Genomic DNA, 26,955 nt, shown 5'->3' on the forward strand with positions numbered 1-26,955 from the left:
GGATTTCCCCAAGCAAATATTTATTATTTGCCAAAAAATAATGTAGTCAAAAATAACCAATTTACATTGTTTACATGTCAACAATAGGTAATGATAGGTCATATACAGCTTATATAGGCCTTATACTTTGGTGACCCATATCTTTTATATGCCGATTAAATTTATGTAATATTCGAAATTGGTCAATTTCCTAAAATTTACAAACCAACCATCGTTGGCTCGCAAAAGTTGTAAGGAATTCAAGTGCAACACACAACAACAACAAACAGATATCAGCAACAGTGCGCTGTTTAAGACAAGTACTGCAGAATAAATGGTTCGCTGAATGACTGGTTGGCGCTTGACTCGCGGCCGGATGAATGAATGGCTGGCTGGTTAGCTCCCTGGCTGGCTAATCGTAACAAAATTTGAAATGTAAACAACACAACGTAGCCGTAGCTCAAGGAAGAAACACACACGAGCGAGCGAGTCTCTTTGAAAGTGGCGCGCGCAAGCTTCTTTACGCGGTATCAAAACTAAATTTAAACGGGAAAAAAATGCAAGCTAATTTTAGAAGTCAAGCGTAAAAAAATCACAACGTTCGAATTTAAAAAGAAAAAAAAATAAATAAATAGAAAATGGAGATGCGAAATTTAAAAGTGAAAATTATGAAAGTGTGAAAGGATTTGAGGGGTGTTTATTGTTTTCGAAATTTCGAAAATAAGTAGAAAGAATATGCGAAAAAATTTAAATTTAATAAATAAAATAGTGAATATTTAAAGAGTGAACGAAAAAATTAAAATGCAAACTAAATTTTATTTTTCCTGTGCCCTAACACTGGCATTGACCTTTATGTTCTGCTGCAGCTCCTCGGAGGGGTTGATATTCAGTCAAACGGATTTAAAAAATTTCGTTCAAAGTGGTGTCTGGGATGTTAATGTTTTACGCTGCATGCTGAGGAATAATCGGATATGTCCTAGTCCATATATCATGTATCGTCTATATGCGCCGTAAGTGATTGAAGTGAACGGACCTTTCGAAATAAAAAATATATTTTGAAGGACCCACAGAAGTATGGACTTAAAAAAAATATATTCAAAGATAAACAAAAGAGTGGATTTCAAAGATTACTGAAACTTCGATTAAAAATATATATTTTAAGGATAAAATTTAAATGGATTTTCAAAATATATTTTTTCAAGGATTAACAGAAGCGTGGATTTTTAAAGGAATATTTTTTCAAGGACTAGTTAAGCGTTGATTTCTTAAAGAATATTTTTCAAAGGACCGATAAAAGGCATGGATTTTTTAAAGAATATTTTTTCAAGAAGCGTGGATTTTTTAAAGAATATTTTTTCAAGAAGCGTGGATTTTTTAAAGAATATTTTTTCAAGAAGCGTGGATTTTTTAAAGAATATTTTTTCAAGAAGCGTGGATTTTTTAAAGAATATTTTTTCAAGAAGCGTGGATTTTTTAAAGAATATTTTTTCAAGAAGCGTGGATTTTTTAAAGAATATTTTTTCAAGAAGCGTGGATTTTTTAAAGAATATTTTTCCAAGAAGCGTGGATTTTTTAAAGAATATTTTTTCAAGAAGCGTGGATTTTTTAAAGAATATTTTTTCAAGAAGCGTGGATTTTTTAAAGAATATTTTTTCAAGAAGCGTGGATTTTTTAAAGAATATTTTTTCAAGAAGCGTGGATTTTTTAAAGAATATTTTTTCAAGAAGCGTGGATTTTTTAAAGAATATTTTTTCAAGAAGCGTGGATTTTTTAAAGAATATTTTTTCAAGAAGCGTGGATTTTTTAAAGAATATTTTTTCAAGAAGCGTGGATTTTTTAAAGAATATTTTTTCAAGAAGCGTGGATTTTTTAAAGAATATTTTTCAAGAAGCGTGGATTTTTTAAAGAATATTTTTTCAAGAAGCGTGGATTTTTTAAAGAATATTTTTTCAAGAAGCGTGGATTTTTTAAAGAATATTTTTTCAAGAAGCGTGGATTTTTTAAAGAATATTTTTTCAAGAAGCGTGGATTTTTTAAAGAATATTTTTTCAAGAAGCGTGGATTTTTTAAAGAATATTTTTTCAAGAAGCGTGGATTTTTTAAAGAATATTTTTTCAAGAAGCGTGGATTTTTTAAAGAATATTTTTTCAAGAAGCGTGGATTTTTTAAAGAAAATATTTTAAAGAAGCGTGCATTTTTTAAAGAATATTATTTCAAGAAGCGTGGATTTTTTAAAGAATATTTTTTCAAGAAGCGTGGATTTTTTAAAGAATATTTTTTCAAGAAGCGTGGATTTTTTAAAGAATATTTTTTCAAGAAGCGTGGATTTTTTAAAGAATATTTTTTCAAGAAGCGTGGATTTTTTAAAGAATATTTTTTCAAGAAGCGTGGATTTTTTAAAGAATATTTTTTCAAGAAGCGTGGATTTTTTAAAGAATATTTTTTCAAGAAGCGTGGATTTTTTAAAGAATATTTTTTCAAGAAGCGTGGATTTTTTAAAGAATATTTTTTCAAGAAGCGTGGATTTTTTAAAGAATATTTTTCAAGAAGCGTGGATTTTTTAAAGAATATTTTTTCAAGAAGCGTGGATTTTTTAAAGAAGCGTGGATTTTTTAAAGAATATTTTTTCAAGAAGCGTGGATTTTTTAAAGAATATTTTTTTCAACGTGGATTTTTTATAATGATCGGTTTTTTAAGCGTGGACCAAAAATATTTTTTCAAGAAGCGTGGATTTTTTAAAGAATATTTTTTCAAGAAGCGTGGATTTTTTAAAGAATATTTTTTCAAGAAGCGTGGATTTTTTAAAGAATATTTTTTTAAGAAGCGTGGATTTTTTAAAGAATATTTTTTTAAGAAGCGTGGATTTTTTAAAGAATATTTTTTCAAGAAGCGTGGATTTTTTAAAGAATATTTTTTCAAGAAGCGTGGATTTTTTAAAGAATATTTTTTCAAGAAGCGTGGATTTTTTAAAGAATATTTTTTCAAGAAGCGTGGATTTTTTAAAGAATATTTTTTCAAGAAGCGTGGATTTTTTAAAGAATATTTTTTCAAGAAGCGTGGATTTTTTAAAGAATATTTTTTCAAGAAGCGTGGATTTTTTAAAGAATATTTTTTCAAGAAGCGTGGATTTTTTAAAGAATATTTTTTCAAGAAGCGTGATTTTTTCAAGAAGGATTTTTTAAAGAATATTTTTTAGACGTGGATTTTTTAAAGAATATTTTTTATAAGAAGCGTGGATTTTTTAAAGAACCAATACAAGGCGTGGATTTTTTAAAGAATATTTTTTCAAGGCGTGGATTTTTAAAGACCAATACAAGGCGTGGATTTTTTAAAGAATACCAATACAAGGCGTGGATTTTTTAAAGAATATTTTTTCAAGAAGCGTGGATTTTTTAAAGAATAAAAACAATACAAGGCGTGATTTTTTTAAAGAATATTTTTCAAGGATTAACACAAATTAGGCGTGGATTTTTAAAGGACCAATACAAGGCATGGTTTTTTAAAGGACCAATACAAGGCATGGATTTTTGAAGGACCAATACAAGGCGTAGATTTTTGAAGGACCAATACAAGGCATGGATTTTCAAAAGAATATTTTTTTTGAAAATTACGAAAGACGTGAATTTTTTAAGGACCAATACAAGGAATGGATTTTAAAGGACCAATACAAGGCGTGGATTTTTAAAGGATCAATACAAGGCATGGATTTTTAAAGGACCAATACAAGGCATGGATTTTTAAAGGACCAATACAAGGCATGGATTTTTAAAGGACCAATACAAGGCATGGATTTTTGAAGGACCAATACAAGGCATGGATTTTCAAAAGAATATTTTTTTGAAAATTACGAAAGACGTGAATTTTTTAAAGGACCAATACAAGGCTTGTATTTTTAACGAATATTTTTTCGAAGATTACGAAGGGTTTGGATTTTTTAAAAAATATTTTTTCTTAAATTACGAAAGGCGTGGATTTTTTAAAGAATATTTTTTCTAAAATTACGAATGGCGTGGATTTTTAAAGAATATTTTTTCTAAAATTATGAATGGCGTGGATTTTTAAAGAATATTTTTTCCGAAAATTACGAATGGCGTGGATTTTTTATATTGATTACAAAAGCTTATATTTTTGTGACTATTTACTCCAGCCCTTTAACATTTACTATAACATTTCTCAAATGTATTTCTTATATCCCGAGGAGTATTTATTTATAATATTATTCGTAACCGCTGATGGGAAAAACATATTCAAAGCAATTTAAGTAAAACAACAACAACAATGCCATGACTGTGTCTTGTGAAAGTATAGCCACTCTCAAATACCATTGCCAATTTTCAACATCAAATCTTTTTGTCTCTACAAAAAACACATCTCAGACGACATAAAAAACAACAACAACAAAAAAGCAGATTAAATAAATAGCCAAAACGTTTTTGGGCACTGAATTGCATCCGTTTGTGTCAACCGGTTAATCGCCTGCCCAACTGCATTAGTAGTCCTCCACAGATGTATTCCTGCAGGTCATAATGTTGACTTTACTTTGGATTTTCTTTAATAGTAGGTATTTTCTAAACACTTTAGCTGAAATATTTTTAAGTGCAAATGATTGATTAATCAGCTTAAGATAGACGGATAACTACGTGAGCAAAACGAATTGAAAGTGTGGAAAAAGAGCTGCTGTAGAAAAACTTTGTATGGAAAATTAGTTATGAAGAAAAACAGCAGTTCATCCGGTTAAAAATAGCCGAATATGAAATCGCTTAAAAATAAATGATGAAAACGCTCCTTTATTAAAAAATAAATTATAAAAGAACTTTCAATCTCAAATGGAATTTTCCAACCCCAAACCATAACCCTATTTAGTTGTAGTTTTGTAAGCGACGATTTTAATGTGAAATATTGGCTCGTTTCAGGCAATTTTATATCAATTTAAAAATTCTGTTCGTCTGGCTGATCAATACTTTTACAAAGCCTCCGAAGATGGATCAAACCCTTCAGGTACCCCTCCAACAGAGTTTCAATATTTTGAAAATTGTAAATCCAATTTTTACTGTATGGAAAGTCCGATTCGATTTAAATTTAGAACATCGTATTTTTAACAGACCTAGACCAAATTCGGACCAATCCTTCTGGTACCGTCGCTAAGTTTTAGAATGTAAAATTTCGTGGTGCTAGAGTCATAACTCTTGGACTCTAGAACCACTAAGAAAACAGGCTGACCGAAATCGAACCTACATAAAGCCAGTAAGGAAAGTAGTAAAGTCGGACGGGGCCAACTATATAAAACCCTTCACCACTTTGTGTATATTCAAAAGATGGAATCCTAACAGACTTCGCATTTTTGAAGGACCATTAAGAAGAAATTAAACATGTCATTCTGAAACCAATAATAAATTTTGTTCATTGCTATTTTACAATAGGATAAAATTAGAAAATATCGAAATCTAAACCGATTTCATCGAAACTTGTCACATGTTAGGTTACACTTATTTCAGTGTTTTGTGCATTCGACCATATTTTGAGTTCTTCATTTACTTATAAATCCAAATTCGTGCAAATTGTAGGATATATAGGGAATTTTCGCACCATGTACATAAAATCGGCCGAAAATATATATGGGAGCTATATCTAAATCTGAGCCGATTTCCACGAAACCTAACACACTTCATTCTAGACCTAAATCATTACGCTGTGCCAAATGTCGTGCAAATCAAAGGAAATAATGTAACTTTGATACACCATTTACCTAAAATCGGACGAAAATATATATGGGAGCTATATCTAAATCTGAACCGATTTTCAGGAAACTTAGCATTTCAGGAAACTTAGGAAATTTCGTGCAAATCGAAGGATATATACGGACTTTGGTGCACCATTTACCTAAAATCGGACGAAAATATATATGGGAGCTATATCTAAATCTGAACCGATTTTCAGGAAACTTGACACACATCATTCTAGACCTAATTCATTACGCTGTGCCAAATTTCGTGCAAATCGAAAGATATATAGGGACTTTGGTGCACCATTTACAATAAATCGGACGAAAATATATATGGGAGCTATATCTAAATCTGAACCGACTTTCAGGAAACTTGGCACACATCATTCTAGACCTAAATCATTAGGCTGTACCAAATTTCGTGCAAATCGAAAGATATATAGGGTCCGTTTACATTAAATATATATATATGGGAGCTATATCTAAATCTGAACTTATTTTCCCCAATTTAAATAAGGTTCGTCCTTGGGCCAAATAAGTGACCTATGCCAAATTTCATCCAATTCGGATCATAAATGCGACCTGTACTTTGTTTACAATTTAACGTCTACAGACGGACGGACGGACGGACATGGATAAATCGACTCAGAAAATGATTCTATGCATATTCTCAAAAGGAACCATGTGTATATCTCGATTCCTTTTGCCTGTTACGAACATATGCACAAAGACATAATACCCTGTACCACAGTGAAGGGTATAAAAATGGGAGGGTATAGGAGTAATGTTTCCAATTGATGTATGATTTGTTTCTGACCTTAAAAAACTTCTGATCAGGTTTGAAAAAAATTTAACAAGTTCATAAATGTGATATAAATATCCATGGTATAACTATTTATATTTGCTAATAAATCATGTGAATATTTTAGTTAATTTGATTTGCAAAATTTCAAAATTATTAAAAAAGTGATAATTACCCACAGAAACGTGTTAAAAATTACGAAATATGAAATTTGCAAAATTTTAATCCACAACCTAATACATTTATTTTGCCATAAATCATCTTTGACATATAACTTAAGCAGCAGATCATTGAAATGAAAGTTCATAAATCAAAAATGAAAATTAGATTTTCACCAAATTCTATATTCTACAAAAACAAAAAACGCGGAACAACTTTTCCAAATCAAACCACAACAAAAAAATATTTTCTCTCTCACGAGAGTCTTGTGTGTATGAGTATCTTTCAGGAAATTCCAAATCTAGGTCATATAATTTACGCAAGGATCCACACGGTCTCGGCGACAAAAAGCGATGCCAAACACAATTCAACAGGTTTCTTCTCAATTGTTTGACCCACAAAAATTGACAACTAGGCGGAAAGTTGTGTTGGCAACTTCAACGCGATGTGTGACAAAAAAACCGCCAATTGCCGTTTAAACTTCTTCTTCATCACGACTACCATCAACAACCAGTATTTCCAATATTTTGTATTTAATGAAATTTATATATCTATAACTAGTCAGACATATATGGCGGGGTAAATATTAGTAGCGAAATAGTTTAATAATTATGGCATCGACGACTTTACGAAACGAAAACAAAACAAACTTGACCATGGTCAATGTGAACTGAACATCTGTGAGCGGCTTAGCAGCTGGCTGAAGAAGAAAGTGAGTGGTCCTGTGCAGCTGTTGTGGAAATTAAAGTTTGTGTGTGTGATATTGGTAATGAAGAGCTTATAATGTACACTATAAAGAACTCTAAAATTAAAATAGAAGGGGCTTATGAGAAATGTTGGCCAAATGAAAAAATATTCCTTAAAAATTCACGACTATTTTTTCTGAAGGCGGTGGCCAAATGAAAAAAATATTCCTTAAAAATCCACGCCTATTTTTTCTGAAGGCGGTGGCCAAATGAAAAAAATATTCCTTAAAAATCCACCCCTATTTTTTCTGAAGGCGGTGGCCAAATGAAAAAAATATTCCTTAAAAATCCACGCCTATTTTTTCTGGAGGCGGTGGCCAAATGAACAAAATATTCCTTAAAAATCCACGCCTATTTTTTCTGAAGGCGGTGGCCAATTGAAAAAAAAAAATATTCCTTAAAAATCCACGCCTATTTTTTCTGAAGGCGGTGGCCAAATGAAAAAAAAATATTCCTTAAAAATCCACGCCTATTTTTTCTGAAGGCGGTGGCCAAATGAAAAAATATTCCTTAAAAATCCACGCCTATTTTTTCTGGAGGCGGTGGCCAAATGAAAAAAATATTCCTTAAAAATCCACGCCTATTTTTTCTGAAGGCGGTGGCCAATTGAAAAAAAAAATATTCCTTAAAAATCCACGCCTATTTTTTCTGAAGGCGGTGGCCAAATGAAAAAAAATATTCCTTAAAAATCCACGCCTATTTTTCCTGAAGGCGGTGGCCAAATTAAAAAAATATTCCTTCAAAATCCACGCCTATTTTTCCTGAAGGCGGTGGCAAAAAGAAAAAATATTCCTTAAAAATCCACGCCAATTTTTCCTGAAAGCGGTGGCAAAATGAAAAAAAATGCCTTAAAAATCCACGCTTATTTTTCCTGAAGGCGGTGGCCAATTAAAAAAATATTCTTTAAAAATCCACGCCTATTTTTTGTAAGGGGGTGCCAAATGAAAAAAATATTGCTTAAAAACAATTTACCCCTTTTTTTGAAAGCAGAGTCCACCTGGCTCAACCTGGTGATGGCAGTGAAGGCAGTGAAGGCCCCATTATATATATATATATATATATATTATATATATGCGATTTCAAAGGCCTTGGTGGAAGGTGCAAATCTGAGACCTCATTTAGCGGTCCCCAAAAAAAAAATTTTGGAGGATTCCTCGCTTGTTTCACTTACGTAGGTCTTTTATAATAAAAAATTTTGCGATAGTCAATTAAAATAATGAAAGAAAAATGTCTTCTGGTCCATAATGACGAATATTGAATATTTTCTATAAAGAAGACCTTCAGTTCTTTTATGAAGAAAACCTGAACCTCTTCTTCTGGGAAGAAAACCTTCTGCTCTTCTATGAAGACCTCCGGGTCTTTAATGAAGAAGACCAACTGGTCTTCAAGGAGGAAACCCTTTGGGCCTTCTATGACGAATACTTTCTGGCCTGTCTCCTATAATAAATATCCCAGCTCTCCTATAAATAAGTATTCCAGCTCTTCTTTGAAGAAGAAGACCTTCAGCTCTTTCATGAAGAAGAAGACCTTCAGCTCTTCTATGAAGAAGAAGTCCTTTAGATCTTCTTTGAAGAAGAAGACCGTCAGCTCTTCTATGAAAAAGAAGACCTTCAGCTCTTCTTTGAAGAAGAAGACCGTCAGCTCTTCTATGAAAAAGAAGACCTTCAGCTCTTTTATGAAGAATAAGTCCTTCAGCTCTTCTATGAAGAAGAAGAAGTCCTTCAGCTCTTCTATGAAGAAGAATAAGTCCTTCAGCTCTTCTATGAAGAAGAAGTCCTTCAGCACTTCTATGAAGAAGAAGTCCTTCAGCTCTTCTATGAAGAAGAATATCTTCAGATATTCTATGAAGAAGAAGACTTTCAGCTCTTCTATGAAGAAGATGACCTTCAGCTCTTCTTCTTCTTAGTCAAGCCTTGGTTAAGAAATCTTGGCGGGAAATAACAAAATGTTACTGGATGATAGGTCAAGATATATATCCCCTTTTTCTAAAGCCCTCACTTGTTCTATATACCTAAGTATTTTGAAGATAAAAATTTTCTGATCCTAAATTAGAAGATTAACTGCTCTTTGTCAATGTAACGAAATAACTTCTGGCTTTTTTATAAATATACATTTTGGTCCGTAATGTTCTTCTATGAAGAAGACCTCCAGCTCTTCTATGAGGAAAATCTACCGATCTTCTATGAAAAAGACCTTCTGTACTCTTTAGAGAAAACGTTATGGTCTTCTATACAGAAGACCTTTTCTATGAAGAAGCTGACTTTCAGTTCTTCTATGTAGAAGCTTACGTTCAGCTATTCTATGAAGAAGTTGACCTTCAGCTCTCTATTAAAAAGACCTCCATCGCTTCTATTAAGAAGATCTCCAACTCTTCTATTAAGAAGACCTTAAACTCTGTGACGAAGAAAAACATCAGCTCTAATATGAATAAGACCTCCAGAAGATCTATGAAGAAGACATTCTGTTCTTCTATATCTTCAGTTCTTCTGTGAAGAAGAAGACCTTACGATATTCTATAAATAATAAGAAATTCAGCCTTTCAATTTGGAATTATGTGACCTTCAGATATTTACTTAAGAATATGCAAACACAACATTAGGGAAAGATTATACAGCAAGATACCTTAATAAGTGCTCAATAATAGTAAAGGATTATAAAATAAGAGATATTGTGAACTTCCATGAGTAAGACCTTCGGGCCTTTCAGAAAAAATAGGTTTTGGGCGTCTTGGAAAAATAAAATCTTCCCGTCTTCTATGAAGGAGAAAACCTTGAGGTATATCTTAAAGAACAACAATTTCCGATTTTCTTGGAGGAGAAGCCCTTCTTGTATTTTTTGAAGAATAGGACTTTCTGGTCTTCTTAAAACCGCGTCCGTTTTATAAGAAGAAGACTGATAGTATTCTATAAAGAAGATTACATCTATACAAACGATTTTTACCTCTTCTTTTAAAAAGTAAATGGCCTTCAGCTTTTTTAAAAGAGGTGCTGAGAATTTTCTTACAAAAAATCCTACCTGTTGTTTAGAGAATACTAATTTTTCTTTACAACCTCCACAAATCTTCAAACATCTGGAAGCTGTCTCTTCAACTTTTACATCTCACAAATATTCCTCCTTTTGGTTATAGCGCACTTGCCTAAAAAAATTGCAATGTGTCTCTTATATCTGCCGCTGAAAAAAGCTACTGGTGGGCTGACTGCCGCATACTAGCTCCTTTGTAAAAGGAAAAAAATCAAGTTTTTCATGGCGATTTTTCACATGGCCTTACTTTCATTGCAAATAAATGTAATGTTTACAACAAATTCAGCGATTAATCTCAATGAAAACAACGACAGCAACAACAAACTTGCGACAATGGCTTTAGGAAGTTGTTTGAAGAGAAAAAAAGTAAAGTTGTGAAGGTGTTTGGAAAAAGTTAAATATCTTTCAAATAACAATTACCTGTAAGAGGAAAATTGGGTATCTCATAAAATTAATCGTTGTTCGGAATTTAACAGATTTTATTGTAAAGGTGTGTTATATTGTAATTGAAATGTAATAGCTTAAAGAAATATTTATTTAAAAAAACGGCCTAAAAAATACCACTCACATCTGTAGCTTGATTTTTTCCTTGTAATTTTTTTAATACTAAGAAGCAATGCATGTTTCAGCCCATTCATGAAAACGTGAATCGATTTCTTTTAGTTGTATTCCTTCTTTCAATGTCGAGTTCATGACATTTGAGCTCATTGAACCGAACATAAAAACATGTTTTGCTTAGAAAAATTTACATATTATTACAATTGGCAAAAGAGAAAATCAAATAAGGCTTTTGAAGCATGCTATGCTTCAGTAGTTCGGAAATAAGGTATTACCTAAAACGGCTAATATTGCAAACAAAATTGGAGGCGCATTTGTTCAAAATATTATGGCATACGTCCTGCCCCCTAATTTAAATATTTAAAACAATTACTTATATAATTTAATTGTAGCATGACTCACAACCGCGTATTATTTTTTATATTATTTTTGTTAAGGCTTGATCGACAGAAGTCCAAATTCGTAACTGATTTTTTTTTATTTATGTACGAATCTAAATAGTTTTAGCAAAAATATTTGTAATTCTCCCAAATTAAATTCTAAATAATACCGAAATGTGTCAAAATCTATAATATTTTCTTCACCGTCCAAAACTTAAAATAACAAATTACACTTCGGTTGGGACATTTTTCAAAATAACGAAAAGGGGCGCTACAATTGTATGAGAGCTATACTAAAATGTATTACCAAATTGCAATACCAATATCTCCTTTTAAACAATCCAGACAATTTTTTCTAAAGAAAAACTATTTTTTTTAAATTCCACGTCAATTTTTTATATCTCCAAATCGTCGCAAATTTTTCTGAAAAAACAATATTTCTTAAAAAAATACGCCTAATTATCTGGAGGCCGTAGCCCACAAATCCTCGGCATATTTAAAAAAAAAATATTTTTTTAAAACTTACGCTTATTTTTCTGGAGGCCCCAAATCAATGTCAATTTAATCATTTTTTTAATATACGTTATTTTTTTGATCCTAATCAAGGCCAATTTTTCTGAAAACCAAATTTTCTTCAAAAATTCAACATCAATTTTTCTGGAGTCCATACAACTAACGCCACGCCAATTTTAATGACGGTTTTCCTGGAGGTTATAGACCAAGACCGACGCCTATTTTTCGGGAGCCATAGACCCAAATATCCCTGTCTGTTTTTCTGAGCACAAATATTCATTAAAAAATTTACACCTATTTTTCAGTAACCCTAGCCCGAATTGCATGCCAATTTTTCTCTATTGGAAAATATTTCTTAAAAAATCCATGCCTAATACTATTCAAAAGTTCACGCCTTAATTTACTTAATTTTACATAAAGATCGCGCCTCTTTCAGATAAAAATTCCTCTAAAAATCCAAGCCTATTTTTCTCAAAAAAATGTTCCTTAAAAATCCCGACTTTTTTCTGAAAAAAAATCCTTAAAAATTGAGGAAAAATATTCTTTAAAAAATCCACGCCATTGAAAAAAAAATTCTTTAAGGGAACCCCACCCATTCAAGATTTTAATTTTTCAAGATTTTCAATGGGCTGGTAAATCAATACCAATGCTTGTTAAGGTTTGTAACTTTCAACATATATACTTAAAGATTTAAATTAGAAGAAAAATAATTTACAAAAAATTTTTGTTATTGTTTTGTTGTTGTTTTTTGTAATTAAAGAAAAGTCCTTATTTTTGATGGCGGGCATGATAAATCCTTACTCGGAATCATCGAAATCCTAAAAATTCCAACGGTGTTAGAAGGAGTACATGTCTGGCTCTCGTATGAACTAGGATTATTGACTTCGCTACAAAATTAACAAAATGGTGGATCTTTGAAAAAATATTTTTGGAAAATCGCCGATTTTTTACCAAAACCCAAGTTAAAAAATAAGGAAGATCTTCACCGATTGGCTTTATCCTAGTTCATACGATAGCTATACACTCACAGAGAAACGTATACAAATTTGAAGTCGATTGGGTTATAAGTTTTTGAGTTATCGTGCCCGCCATTCGCAAGAAAATGTTTAGAGAAAAACGCGTTTAAAGTTTGAGAAGCCCTTCAGCCGTCACTTGATGCTGACACAATAAATCGGCTATATCTTCAAGAGTTCTTGAGATTTTCATTCAGATTTTCATCCCCGAGAATGGGAGGGTCCACTTAAAAAATCCACGCCATTGAAAAAATTTTTCTTTAAAAAATCCACGCCTAATTTTATGGGGTCCATAGCCGAGGCATTGAAAACATTTTTCTTTAAAAAATCCACGCCTAATTTTGTGGGGTCCATAGCCAAGGCATTGAAAAAATTTTTCTTTAAAAAATCCACGCTTAATTTTATGGGGTCCATAGCCGAGGCATTGAAAAAATTTTTCTTTAAAAAATCCACGCCTAATTTTATGGGGTCCATAGCCGAGGCATTGAAAAAAATTTTCTTTAAAAAATCCACGCCTAATTTTATGAGGTCCATAGCCGAGGCATTGAAAAAATTTTTCTTTAAAAAATCCACGCCTAATTTTATGGGGTCCATAGCCGAGGCATTGAAAAAAAAATTTCTTTAAAAAATCCACGCCTAATTTTATGGGGTCCATAGCCGAGGCATTGAAAAAATTTTTCTTTCAAAAATCCACGCCTAATTTTATGGGGTCCATAGCCGAGGCATTGAAAAAAAATTTCTTTAAAAAATCCACGCCTAATTTTATGGGGTCCATAGCCGAGGCATTGAAAATATATTCCTTTAAAAAATCCACGCCTATTTTTCTGAAGTCCACAGACAAGGCATTGAAAAAATGTTCCTTTAAACAATCCACGCCTATTTTTCCGAAGTCCACAGACAAGGCATTAAAAAAATGTTCCTTTAAAAAATCCACGCCTATTTTTCTGAAGTCCACAGACAAGGCATTGAAAAAATGTTCCTTTAAAAAATCCACGCCTATTTTTCTGAAGTCCATAGACAAGGCATTGAAAAAATGTTCCTTTAAAAAATCCACGCCTATTTTTCTGAAGTTGAAAAAATATTTCTTTTAAAAAATCCACGTCTATTTTTCTAAAGTTCCTTGGCATTGAAAAATATTCTTTAAAAAATCCACCATTTTTCTGTATATATTTATATTTTTCCAAATATTATCACATAAACCACCACACACTTTTCCAGATGACATATTACTTATTACGATTCTCTCTCTCTTCATTTCTTCTTGCATTTCAGGAAAACGTCACGCTTTGGTGTTGCCATTAATATCCATAATCCGTTGACATTGTTCCAAGGTGGTTTCAGCAGTAAGCGTGATACTGTTTTCATCGTGCATGGCTTCAATGGGACGGCCACCGATAAACATTTGCAGTTTTTAAGGGATGGTTAGTGAGTAAACTTTAAGCCACAATGGCTATCACTGATGCGTGATATATATTTCAAATTAGCTAAACAAAATAACTGTCATTATTTTTTCATTAATTTAACAAATAAACAACTTTTTTTTTTTTTGAAATGATGATGGCTAACCATTAAAAATTTACGATTTTTTCTATGATTTTTATTAAAGCATATCTATCGAGAGATTTTAATGTCATTACCGTCGACTGGAGGCCATTGACTGAATATCCATGCTATTTGCAATCGTTGATAAATACACGATTGACAGCTCAGTGTACGGCCCAGGTAGGATGATCATTAATTAAAAAATGAAAATAGTGAAATTTATTAAATAAAATATATAATAACAAAATAAATCTTTTTTAGATGTATTCATTCCTCACACATTATGGTGCGGCCAGAGAGAAAATCACCTGTGTTGGCCACTCATTGGGCGCCCATATTTGTGGTATGGTCAGTAATCATTTGAATGTGAAGCAATATCGCATTATTGGTCTTGATCCGGCTAGACCTTTGATAGAACGCAAGAAAAGTAATCAGTTTCGCTTGTCATTGGATGATGCCAATGTCATTCAAGTGATACACACCAATGCCGGATATTTGGGACAGCAAGAAAATACCGGCCATTTGAATTATTGTGTAAATGGTGGAAGAATTCAGCCATACTGTAAGGGTAGTCCGATAAGTAAGTAAAACATATTGTCCTAATAAAAATTATTTTTAATTAATTAATATCCTTCTATCTCCACAGGACGATCCCGCTGTTCCCACTTTTTAAGCATATGCTATCTGGCATCGGCCGTTTTTAAACATCGCCGCTATTTGGGTGTACCCTGTCCGAATGGTTGTGTAGATGTAACGGGTCCCAAACGATTACCGGTATCAAGTGCTAATCCCTTCAGTGCAATATCACAAATTCGTGAATACTATTTGGGAAATGATGCGCCAGACAAGTGAGAAAAACTTTTGCTTTAATAGTTTTCTTCAAATATTTCTTAAATCAATTTAAATAATTTTTTTCATGTCCAGTGCCCAAGGTTGCGTTTGCATCGATGTGCCGTTTGCCAGACATTGTCCCTTCAGTGAAGTGACGTAGCCGGGATTTTAAAACTAGTATTAATAGAGTTAAAAAATAACAGACTTCCATTGACATATTGTACCATGCTAATTGTAATTGTTTTAAGTATTTTTCCATATTATTTGTTAATGTTATTTAAATAGTCTAATTTTATTTATTTTAATATATTTAAAGAAATAAAAATAAGAATTACAATATTAAATAAAAATAACCAAAAATATGTTTTTGTAATAGAAATTCAAAAAATAGAAATAAAAAATACAACCTATTAAAATAATTCTCAAAGGTTCCTAGACATTAAAAAAATATTCCTTTAAAAAATCCACACCTATTTTTCTGAAGTTCCTAGGCATTGAAAAAAAAATGCCTTTAAAAAATCCACGCCTATGTTTCTGAAGTTCCTAGGTATTGAAAAAATATTCCTTTAAAAAATCCACGCCTGTTTCTGAAGTTCCTAGGCATTGAAAAAATATTCCTTTAAAAAATCCACGCCTGTGTTTCTGAAGTTCCCAGGCATTGAAAAAATATTCCTTTAAAAAATCCACGCCTATGTTTCTGAAGTTCCTATGCATTGAAAAAATATTCCTTTAAAACGCAATGAAAAAATATTCCTTTAAAAAATCCACGTCTATTTTTCTTAAGTTCCTAGGCATTGAAAAAATATTCCTTTAAAAATCCACGCCTATTTTACTGAAGTTCCTAGACATTAAAAAAATATTCCTTTAAAAAATCCACACCTATTTTTCTGAAGTTCCTAGGCATTGAAAAAATATTCCTTTAAAAAATCCACACCTATTTTTCTGAAGTTCCTAGGCATTAAAAAAATATTCCTTTAAAAAATCCACGCCTATGTTTCTGAAGTTCCTAGACATTGAAAAAATATTCCTTTAAAAAATCCACGCCTGTTTATGAAGTTCCTAGGCATTGAAAAAATATTCCTTTAAAAAATCCACGCCTGTTTTTGAAGTTCCTAGGCATTGAAAAAATATTCCTTTAAAAAATCCACGCCTGTTTCTGAAGTTCCTAGGCATTGAAAAAATATTCCTTTAAAAAATCCAAGCCTGTTTCTGAAGTTCCTAGGCATTGAAAAAATATTCCTTTAAAAAATCCACGCCTATGTTTCTGAAGTTCCTAGGCATTGAAAAAATATTCCTTTAAAAAATCCACGCCTATGTTTCTGAAGTTCCTAGGCATTGAAAAAATTTTCTTGTAAAAAATTCTCGCCTATTTTTCTGAAGTTCCTAGTCATTGAAAAAATTTTCTTGTAAAAAATCCACGCCTATTTTTCTGAAGTTCCTAGGCATTGAAAAAAAATTCCTGTAGAAAATCCACACCTATTTTTCTGAAGTTCCTAGGCATTGAAAAATGTTTCCTTTAAAAAATTCACGCCTATTTTTCTGAAATTCATAGGCATTGAAAAAATATTCCCTTAAAAAATCCACGCCTATTTTTCTGAAATTCATAGGCTTTGAAAAGCATATTCTTTCAAAATCCACGACTGTTTTACTGAAATCCACGAATGTTTTACTGTATTGAAAAACGATTTTTCTTAAATTCATAGGTATTGAAAAAATATACCTTCAAAATCCCTGCCTTTTTTCTGTTGGTCTTGACAAAATATTCTTTAGAAAGCCACGACTATTTTTTGAAGGCCATAGACTATGAAAAAATAATTCCTTAAAAATTCACGCCCATTCTGCAGAAGGTCATTGGCATTGAAAAAATCATTTCTTAAAGAATACACGCCTATTCTCTTATGTTTATAGACATTGATAAATATAATATTTACAAAATTCACATCTATCATTCCTTAACTTCTTAGTCATTAAATAATAATCATATGCTTCGTTAGTACTCGTCATACCTGTTAGTAGGTGGACGGCGTGAAGAACCCTCCCTACATTGGTTATATCAGCAGTCAGGTTAAAATGTTTCAAATCAAATTCCAGACAAAAAAATTCAAAGGCGCCAAATGAACGAACGTTGAGTAAACGTCATGGTATGGGGTGACTAACTTGTGGGACCATGGACCGATGCAAACAAAATAATAAGAATTATATTATCCGGTTTTTGTGGATAATAAGGCCTATACTGTTGAAGAAGTTATTTCGAGCATGACGGTGAACAGATTTTTCAATAAACGCTGAGGCTAGTATGAAGTCCCGACTTCAATCCAGACATAATATTAAATTGTGAGATGTTGGGGTCAAATCCGCTGATTTGATAAAAAATTATATTTAAATAAAATGTTGGACATTTTGTCAAGGGAAGGGTGGTCCGAAATTCACTACAATCGATCTTGTTGAACAAATATCAAATCCTTGTTGTGCATATTCCACTTTATTAGGAACGTATATGGTCCGATGCCACTTGAGTCTAAAACTCACATTTAGATTTTATGTCTTATCAACATGTATGCCTTTTAAATAAAGGTGGTGTAATTGTGAGACCACCATTTTGTACTTTTAAAAGGTGAGACAAAACCCAGTGGTACTTTTTTGCTTTTTGACTCAAAGTCATTTAGCCGGAAGTAGGAGTATTAAATCGTTAGGATCAAAAAATTATGACCCATCTGTTTCGAAATCCATTTGTATATATTAATCGGACTTTAGGGAGCTTTTTAAAGATTATTTCCCAACTTTGAGTTGAGAATTAGGATGTTTGTTCTTCACCCATATGCCGACTAAAGGAAACCCCTAAATTGTTGTGTTGCTAGGACGGAACAAGTCCTGTTTAGAGGCCGGTCGGGCATCGCTTTGAAATTTCTATCACAGATAGTCATAAGTCCCTGATTTTAACGATATAGTTAATATTGAACACAATAACTATATTAAAATTTACTTCTTCAATAATAGTACAATTACGTTCTCATAATCAGGACTTCAATTGCATTGAAAAAGAACCATATTGCCTCAAGGAAATTATAAAAAGCATGGGAAAATACATGTGGCTCAACGGAATATTGGAAAACCATATCTCCGGATGGATACGAAACAAGTATACCATTGTAATCAGTGGGCCTAGAACTATTACTTATGTTCAAAAAGGTTTGCGTCCGGGCCGAAGGCTTGACAACAATGAAGTACCGATTTTCGGTAGGATTTTATTGGTAAATATACTTTTATACCCAAACCAGATCGACATACATACTGTGTGCCCCTCCCATCAAAAAGAATTGTCTGTGAAAAAAATATGAAAGAATTTAATATTGAAATTTGAAAAAAAAAAGAATTCAAATGTCTTACCGTTGATATCCATGTTTTCGAATCGCGGCGACTCACTTGATGCAACGAATTAACATAAACCGGAACACGAAACTTCAAATTATGTAATCATATTTTAAACGAACGCGACGGACGACTTTTAACGATTATTGAAAACTACGACACATTAATTATTTGTTCCTTTAACCGAATTTTTAAAAACCGAACGCGATACTTATACCGACACGAGATAATCGAAGTAATCTTTTTTCTTGCAACTTTCATTTGGAAAGAAAGGATTTAAAATTTTAGCACACACATTAATTAGTTTGAAAAATTTTTTGTTCAAAATCTTGAATTTTTTATTTTCCAATATTTTTATATTTTTCAAATATTTGTTGCAGCTTTATGAACTTTAAGACATTGTTTTGTATGTAACATCATTCCCGGAATAGTCTTACAAATCAAGTAAAGTAATTTAACCAAATCTTTGTATTTCCCCAGGAAGCACTAAATTTTCATGCCGCCTTTTGTTACAAATAACAAAATCGAACTTGCACACCAAAAATTCTTGTTTGAACAAACATGTCTGCCGCAAGAAAAAAGAAGCCAACAATGAAATGGCACAAAACCCGTTAGTCGAGAACAAGTATTATTTTATGTTGATTTTTCTATAGTTTAAAGTTATATTTAATATTGAAATTTATTTTTCAAATGTACCACACACTATTCTTAACACTTTTCCACAGTTTTTATATTTTAAAATATAATAAAACATTAAAAATCTTGTTAAAACAAAAGCGCACAACCAACACGATCGAAACGAAGAAAAACAATAACAGATGTAGTTGAGAGGCTGTTGATAACTCATTTATCGATAATAGTGATGTATGTCAATGGGAGTTTGGTAACGATTACCTGTTGCTCTGAAATTTAAAGCTTTTGTTTTTGACTGCTTCCAATATGAATAAACAATATAATTAATTTAGATTTTTTTGTCGCTTTGAAATTTAAAGCTGAAGACGGCACATGAATGAATTGTATGCATTTTTAATTAAATTATTATATTTTATTTAATAAAAATTTAAGATCAGTAATTTTAAATTATTCACTGCCTTTATTTTTTTACCGTTATGATTTGGATTTTTGTTAATTTTTTATGATTAATTGTTGTTGGTAATTTTTACAGAGAAGGGACGAATGAAACAAATGTTTTTACACATTATTTAAAAACGGCTTTTTGTTTTTGACTGCTTCCATTATGAATAAACAATATAATTGGTTTGAAGAATTTTTTAAATTAGATTTTTTAGCTTACATATTTTTTTACATTTGAATGTATGATTTTTTATCTTAATTTTTTTACATTTGAATTTATGTTTCCCTTCATATATTTATTAAAATACGGAAATAAATATATATTTTCCATTTTTATTGCACTTCACTTCCGTTGGATCACTTTTTTCTGATATTTATGTTGGTGGCGCTAACTGCATAAACGGCGTAAAGCTAAACACTGTCTGCGACAAGAACAAAAAACACCATCATAGGAATTGCACTAAACCGTTAGCCGAAGGATACATTTTTTAATACAAGTTTAATAGTCTTTTTCACAACATTTCGTATTAAATTTCACAATTCCCATGTTTCCGACACTTTAATAAACACTTTGCAATAGCTTTCCTAACATAAGACACAGTACAATTTAACGAAATTATTAAAAACCGAGACCCGACAAAGTACACCGATAACTGAATATGCAAACAATCGATACAATTTTTTTCGCGCTCTTTTTTGCAAGTAACAAAGTTGGTCATGTACTTATAAACGGCTTTTGATTAAAGTCTGCCTGCGACAACAAAACAAAAGGCCAACACTGGTCATTGGAAACCGTTATCCGTGAAATGGAACTTTTAATGCAAGTTTTTTAATATTTTGCACTACATTTCATATTATATTTCATGCGTTTTATGTTCCCGACACATTAATAAACACTTTGCAATAGTTTTAATTAGATAAAACACTGTATAATTTAAACAATTTGTTAAAAACCGAGACACGATGAGAGCGACCATGAGTAAGAACTCCGATAACTAAATTGCATACAATCGATACAATAAGCCATCGATTGTATGATGTATATGAGTGGACGGTTAGAGTGGCGAGTACTTGTTTATTGGTAATCATAATTAATTTTAATAATTCGTATTTTTTTACCGTTTCCGCTATGAATAATGATGACAATGAGATTGATAATAATCTAAAGGCACATTTTAATATGTTTTTTTTTTTATTTTTTTATAGTTAAAACATAATTTAAAATTTTTATTGTTGTACAACATTGTTTTTTACTGAGTTAGAACTTTTTCTGGTAATAAACATTATTTTATTATTTTTTGGTAATAAACATAATTTTACATTTTTATTCTCTTTATTAATTGTTACCATATTTGCTATACATTTCCTTAAAATGCGAATTTAAATACATTTTATTTGTTATCTCTTTATTTTGCACTTCCTTTGGCGCACTTTTATATAAATAACAATGTTGGCCGTACTCTCACAAACGGCGTTTGATTACAGCCAGACTGCGTCTACAGAACAAATGCCCAACATTGTAATTTCACGAAACCGTTAGCCGAAAAGTAGAACTTTTAATATCAATTTTCTTTTAATATCAAATGCATTGTACTGTCGATCCAAGAACATTGAGTTAATATGGACAAAAATCCAATTGGAAAAGGAAATGCTGCTTCCAATTAACTTTATTTTATTATTATTTTTAGATTTTTCTGTTTTTTAAGAGATTTTATTGTTTATAGTGTTACTTATATTATAAATAAATGTGTTTTAATAGTAATTTTTTATTTTACATTTATATATTTTTTTTTTTTTAAATAAGCTTAAAAATGTAGTGTAGTAGTCCACAATATCATTCACAGTAAAATGGTTACATTTGTTAAACTCTGCTTTAACTTCATTGAAAAAATCATCTTCAGTCGCTCTTCAACTTTTGTTGACATTAGACTACTTTCTCGCGCTGGTCGCTTAACTTTCATTTTCAACATCAACAACAACAAACCAATACCTGCAAACACACACACACTTACAATTTTTTTTCTTTTTTCGCGGTTTTCGCTTTTAATTTAAAACAAGTGTTTTACATCATCTTTAAATTAAAAAGATAATTTTAATAATTTTAAAATGGGGGGAGTAGGGGAACCTCCTCCTCCGCCACCTCCTCCACCGGGGGAGCAAAACAAAAGAAAAGCCAGCAGTATTGCCAAAGAAACAAAAGCCTTTAAAAACAATTATGGATCCCCAGTTAAGACTGTTAACACTAATGCAAACGCACAACTACCTACAAACAATGAAAATGAATACAACTACAATTCTCTAAACAAGGAATCCATTTTGTATCCAACGTATCATCCTGGCCCTTTTTTTGTTCTAGTTTCTTCAGAAACTCCAATAAGTACAAGGAGGAAAAATTGCGAATTGCACCTTTATGCCAAATTCCAAAAAATTAATATTACGGATTATGCCTGCAAAAACATTGGTTATAACACATTCAGATTAACTTTTAATAATGCTAACTCAGCGAACAATTTTGCGCAAAATAAGAACTTAAAGCAAATAGGCCTAAAAGCATTCATTCCTGAAAGATTTGTTCAGCGCTCTTACATCATTAAAAACGTACCAAAAAGTATCTCAGCCATTACAATTAAGCAACAAATAGAAGCTAATAACGATATGGATGTTGTCTCAGTTTATCGTTTCACAAGGAAAAATGAAAATAATACTCTGGAATATACAGAAACTATCAAAATCGGTGTCATATACGATGGTGTACCTACCGAAATATTCATGTGTGGTACCAAAATAACCCCGGAACTGTATGTGCCACTAGTACGTCTCTGCTTGAACTGTGGACGTCTAGGACACATAGCTATTCGTTGCAGGTCAATGAAAAAATGTTTAAGTTGCGGTAAAACTATGATTTGTCCCAATAACTGTCCAAAGGAACAAAAATGTCAAGATTGTCGCTCAAGTACTACATGCAAAGATATATGCAGCTCCCCGCGTTGCATCCTATGCAGCAGTACTGATCATTTCGCTACAGATTCTAATAAATGCCCAAAATGGAAATCCGAAAAAAATATAAGGAGTATCATGGCCCTCTCCAATCTGTCAAGAAAGGAAGTTGTTCAGAAGTACCCTGAAACACAAAATCGCTTCCAAATTCTCTCAGAAGAAAAATACAATAATGCATTCCCCCCTCTAATAAAAAACAGTGCACCAAAAAGAAGTGTTTATGAAGAGATAAACAAAAGAGTTACAAAAACAAAATATAGCCAAGTTGCTTCACCCAGAATTCAAATACGTCATGCCATTGCCGATCCAATCCAAATATCGCCTTCCAGGCCCACCTTCAGCCAAGATAATTTCTCTAAAGTCACAGAATTAGAAAAAACTCTTAATCTTTTTGCAAAAGAAATGTCAAAGATACTCACATCTCTTAATAGCACAGAAGGCTTAAATGTTTTAAAAAGTTTCCAGCAATCACTGCTTCCATTTGCAGCAAACAGTTTATTTACAGGAACCAAAATCACAGTCCCCACAGACGACTCACATCCTGCAATTTTTTAATAAATAAATAAATTAATATGAATCTACTACAATACAACGTACAAAGCTTAACCAAAAACAAAAACTTCCTTGAATTCCACCTTAAAAAGCTAAATATAGACATATGCTTTTTAAGTGAAATTTTTAATATCGATGAAAGCAAAAATTTATCAACTTTTCAAGATTATAAAATAATATCAAAAAAAAGAAGTGATAACTACGGCGGAGTAGCTATACTCTTTAAAAACAATATCCAATACAAAAAGATTCCTTTTGAAACTCCTCTCGACATACTAATTTGTCAAACTACCAACCTAACAAACAATTTTACTTTAGTGTCTGTATACTTTCCACATTCTGTCAAATGTGCTACAATTAAAAATGAACTAGTGAAATTAATATCCTTGGTAGAAAATCGCCCAAATACTCTCATATGCGGAGACTTTAATGCCAGACATTCTGCTTATGGAGATATATATGTCTCACAACGTGGAAAGACTATAAAAGAAATCTTTGATGCTACGAATTTTCGATGCTTAAACGATGGAGGATATACTTTTAAAAGAAATATTACGGATTTGAATGGTTCTGTTTTGGATCTTTCATTTTCCAATTCCAACCTTCAAATACAATGGAAAATTTTCAATGCTATGATTGGAGGAAGTCACCACTTCCCAATAACACTAACTTTCAACAGTATCAAAAATAAAGGGCAAAAATTTTTAGCTAAAAAACAATTATTACGAAACCTGGGGAAATTGTCTCTGAATGACAACTTCGATGAAATTCAATCAAAAATAACAGCGGAAATTAAAAATTCTACCTACACTTTAAAGGAAAACCAAAAAACACCAAAAATTTGGTGGGACTCATATGTAGAGAAACAATACCGTCTTCAATTAGCAGCTCAAAAAACTTACGATCTGCATAACAATGACATCAATGCTAGAAACTTAATAAAAATGATCAAAAAATTTAAAAACGCCGTTCAATATGCCAAAAAACACTCCTTCAAGGAAAAAGTACAAAATTTAAACAAAGAACCTAGTTCTAAATCACTTTTTCAGTTTGTTCGTGGCTGCAAAAATTTTTTATCAACTCAAAGCAAAAGCAAATGGTCTTCTGACAACAACAAGCGGTTTTTATCTCACCTCAGAGAACAAGTCCCTGACAATCTTCCAATTAAGTTTGCTTTATCTTCTGAAACAAATCGTACAGATCTAATAATCGATGAATTTCTCCTAGTCCTTAAAAATAAAAAGAAGCCCTCCGCTGCTGGTTTGGATGGTATTTCTTATAATATGATAAATCATTTATCAGAATCTGCGAAAGCTTCCTTTTTCAATGCAATAAACCAGTTATGGAAAACATGTAAAATAAGAGAAGACTGGAGAAAAATCAAAATTGTACCAATACCAAAGAAAGGAAAAAATCTGGATGTTTTTACTAACTATAGACCAATAGCTCTCATCTCAGTTCCTCTAAAAATAATTAATCTGATAATTAAAGAACGTTTGCAAAAATTCATTCATGATAATAATATACTGCCCCACACAACTTACGCATATAGAAAACACATGTCCTCGTCTATGTGTATCAACAACATTCTGCACACAATTAATCATCACAAAAATATGGGTGAAAAAGTAATTATTCTTTCTTTGGATGTTGAAAAAGCCTATGATTGCGTCAAAATAGAAATACTCCACAAAATTCTGCAGGAGATCGAATGCTCACCCGATGTTACAGATTGGATAATCAACTTTCTAAGTCGTCGAATACTCGTAATGGGAGATGATTCACTCGAAATTTACAATGGACTACCCCAAGGCAGTTGTCTAAGTCCTCTTCTTTTCAACATATACACTTTGGGCTTACACGGAATTTCCAACATCAACACTTATCTTTTTCAATTTGCGGATGACTTTATTTTATTATCTGCTCACAAAGACTTTGATTCGGCAAATGTAAATCTACAACAAAAAGCCATCGAGTTTCACAACTTACTCTCACGACTTAATCTAAAATACAATGCTGAGAAAACAGCCGTCATGTACGTAGCCAAAGGCCCAAAAAAAGTTCCATACATCAGACTACAAGGCACACAAATCACTCCAGTTAATAGCATAAAATTTCTGGGAAGGCACATTAAAAACAGTTTATCCCTGAAAGAGCATTATGACGAAGTAATTTCCTCCTGTACAACGTCAATTAACGCTCTAAAAATGATCAACAACAACAAACACGGCCTGCTCCCCAATATTTCAATTAATCTAGCAAAATCACTAGTTTTTTCTAAAACTGAATATTGCATTTCATCAATGGCCCATATGCCTGCATATCTAAATAAGAAACTCACCACCTTTCAGAATCAATTATTAAGAAGGAATCTTGGCCTAACACCATCTACTCCTACACACACAATTTATGCCTTAGCACTTATGTTGCCACCCGAGCAACGAAGTCAATACTTAACTGCAAAAGAATTAATAAAATTTAAATGTCACAATCCACAACTGTACAACAGTATAACCAGAAACTCCACAAACAAAACGAGCTTGGGACTAATTTACACCAAATTTAAACATATTTTTGATGAAATTGTGGTCAACAAAGCCGAACATCCCAGGAAAAATATCACCTATTTTATGAATTTATTCAATTCTTCCAAAAACGCACAACCCAATGAATACTTTAGAGCAATCTTGCAAGAAAAACTTCAAAATCTAATAAGCACAGGTCATTCCATTTGGGCAACAGACGCTTCTGTTTCTATAAATGAGACCGGATGTGCAGTGTGCAATATCACCAAGGACCAAAATTTTCTGTTTAAAATATCAAGAAAAATGTCTTCCCTGATGGGTGAATTACATGCAATAAACAAAGCGATTGATATAATGATTGAAGACAACATCAATAAGGCAACCATACTAACTGACAGCAAGAATGCGTGTCAAATTCTCAAAAACAATACGGTACAAAACTACCTAGCCAATGATATCATCAAAAAGGTCAACAATAGTAAAATATCTCTACTCACTTTTATTTGGACTCCTTCGCACATTGGTATCCCTGCTAATGAAAGGGCAGACTTCTTTGCAAAATACGCAGCTCAAGTCGGGGCATCCATAACCACTAAGCTGGCAATAAAGGATGGCTATTCATTAGTTTATCAACACCTATGGAGAGAATGGAATGAAAATTACAAAAATATCATCACAAGAAAAGGCACATACTTCTCCCAATTTTTTCCTGAACCGCCAACTCGTCACTGGTTTTATGGCACTAACCTCACTCCTGGTAACATAAAACTCATTAATCGTCTTTTCACAGGACACACCTATGGCAAAACTTACCTGTTTTTAATAAAGGCTGTAAATTCCAACATATGCGAAATCTGCAATATACCAAACACCGACAATCACCAAATCTTTGTATGTCCTAAATACAACAGTGAGCGGTTAAATTACAATTTTTTCACGATTTTCTCGGACTTACCAGCGATTCTCAAAACCTTCTCCAGCGAACACTTTAATGAATTGTGCAAATTCATTAAGAAAAACAACATACAACTATAATACGCACACACCACTAGAAGAAAATACCAATAAAAGGAACTAACAATCGATAACCGATAACTTAGCAACTGGTACATGAATACTTCGGGTATCGGGTACCAACTACTTCTTGACGGAGAAATCAACTGTCGAGTCCA

The 26,955-nt window shown here is 32.1% G+C and overlaps 2 protein-coding genes across 2 annotated transcripts in view; one reads left to right on the top strand and one right to left on the bottom strand.

The window, feature by feature from the left end:
- The window catches only part of LOC133324346 (protein phosphatase 1 regulatory subunit 14B), a 153,504-nt gene that overhangs the window by 70,601 nt on the left and 55,948 nt on the right, over window positions 1–26,955 (bottom strand). The window lies entirely within an intron of this gene.
- Window positions 781–15,426, top strand: LOC133324348 (lipase member H-B). The gene is made up of 6 exons (XM_061533193.1): window positions 781–989; window positions 14,166–14,314; window positions 14,500–14,615; window positions 14,697–15,015; window positions 15,082–15,283; window positions 15,360–15,426. Exons 1-6 carry the CDS (start codon window positions 781–783, stop codon window positions 15,424–15,426), a joined length of 1,062 nt encoding a protein of 353 aa, XP_061389177.1.

Source organism: Musca vetustissima, unplaced genomic scaffold (assembly GCF_032173495.1).
Source record: "Musca vetustissima isolate MV318-11 ecotype Yass unplaced genomic scaffold, APGP_CSIRO_Mvet_v1 utg39023, whole genome shotgun sequence".
NCBI lineage: Eukaryota > Metazoa > Arthropoda > Insecta > Diptera > Muscidae > Musca > Musca vetustissima.

Bases quoted from the DNA above. Each gene is read 5' to 3' on its own strand.
- LOC133324348 (XM_061533193.1), top strand. From the start codon at position 781: ATGCAAACTAAATTTTATTTTTCCTGTGCCCTAACACTGGCATTGACC. The intron at 990-14,165 runs GTAAGTGATTGA...CTTGCATTTCAG, and splicing joins ATGTATCGTCTATATGCGCC to GAAAACGTCACGCTTTGGTG. The intron at 15,016-15,081 runs GTAAGTAAAACA...CTATCTCCACAG, and splicing joins CTGTAAGGGTAGTCCGATAA to GACGATCCCGCTGTTCCCAC.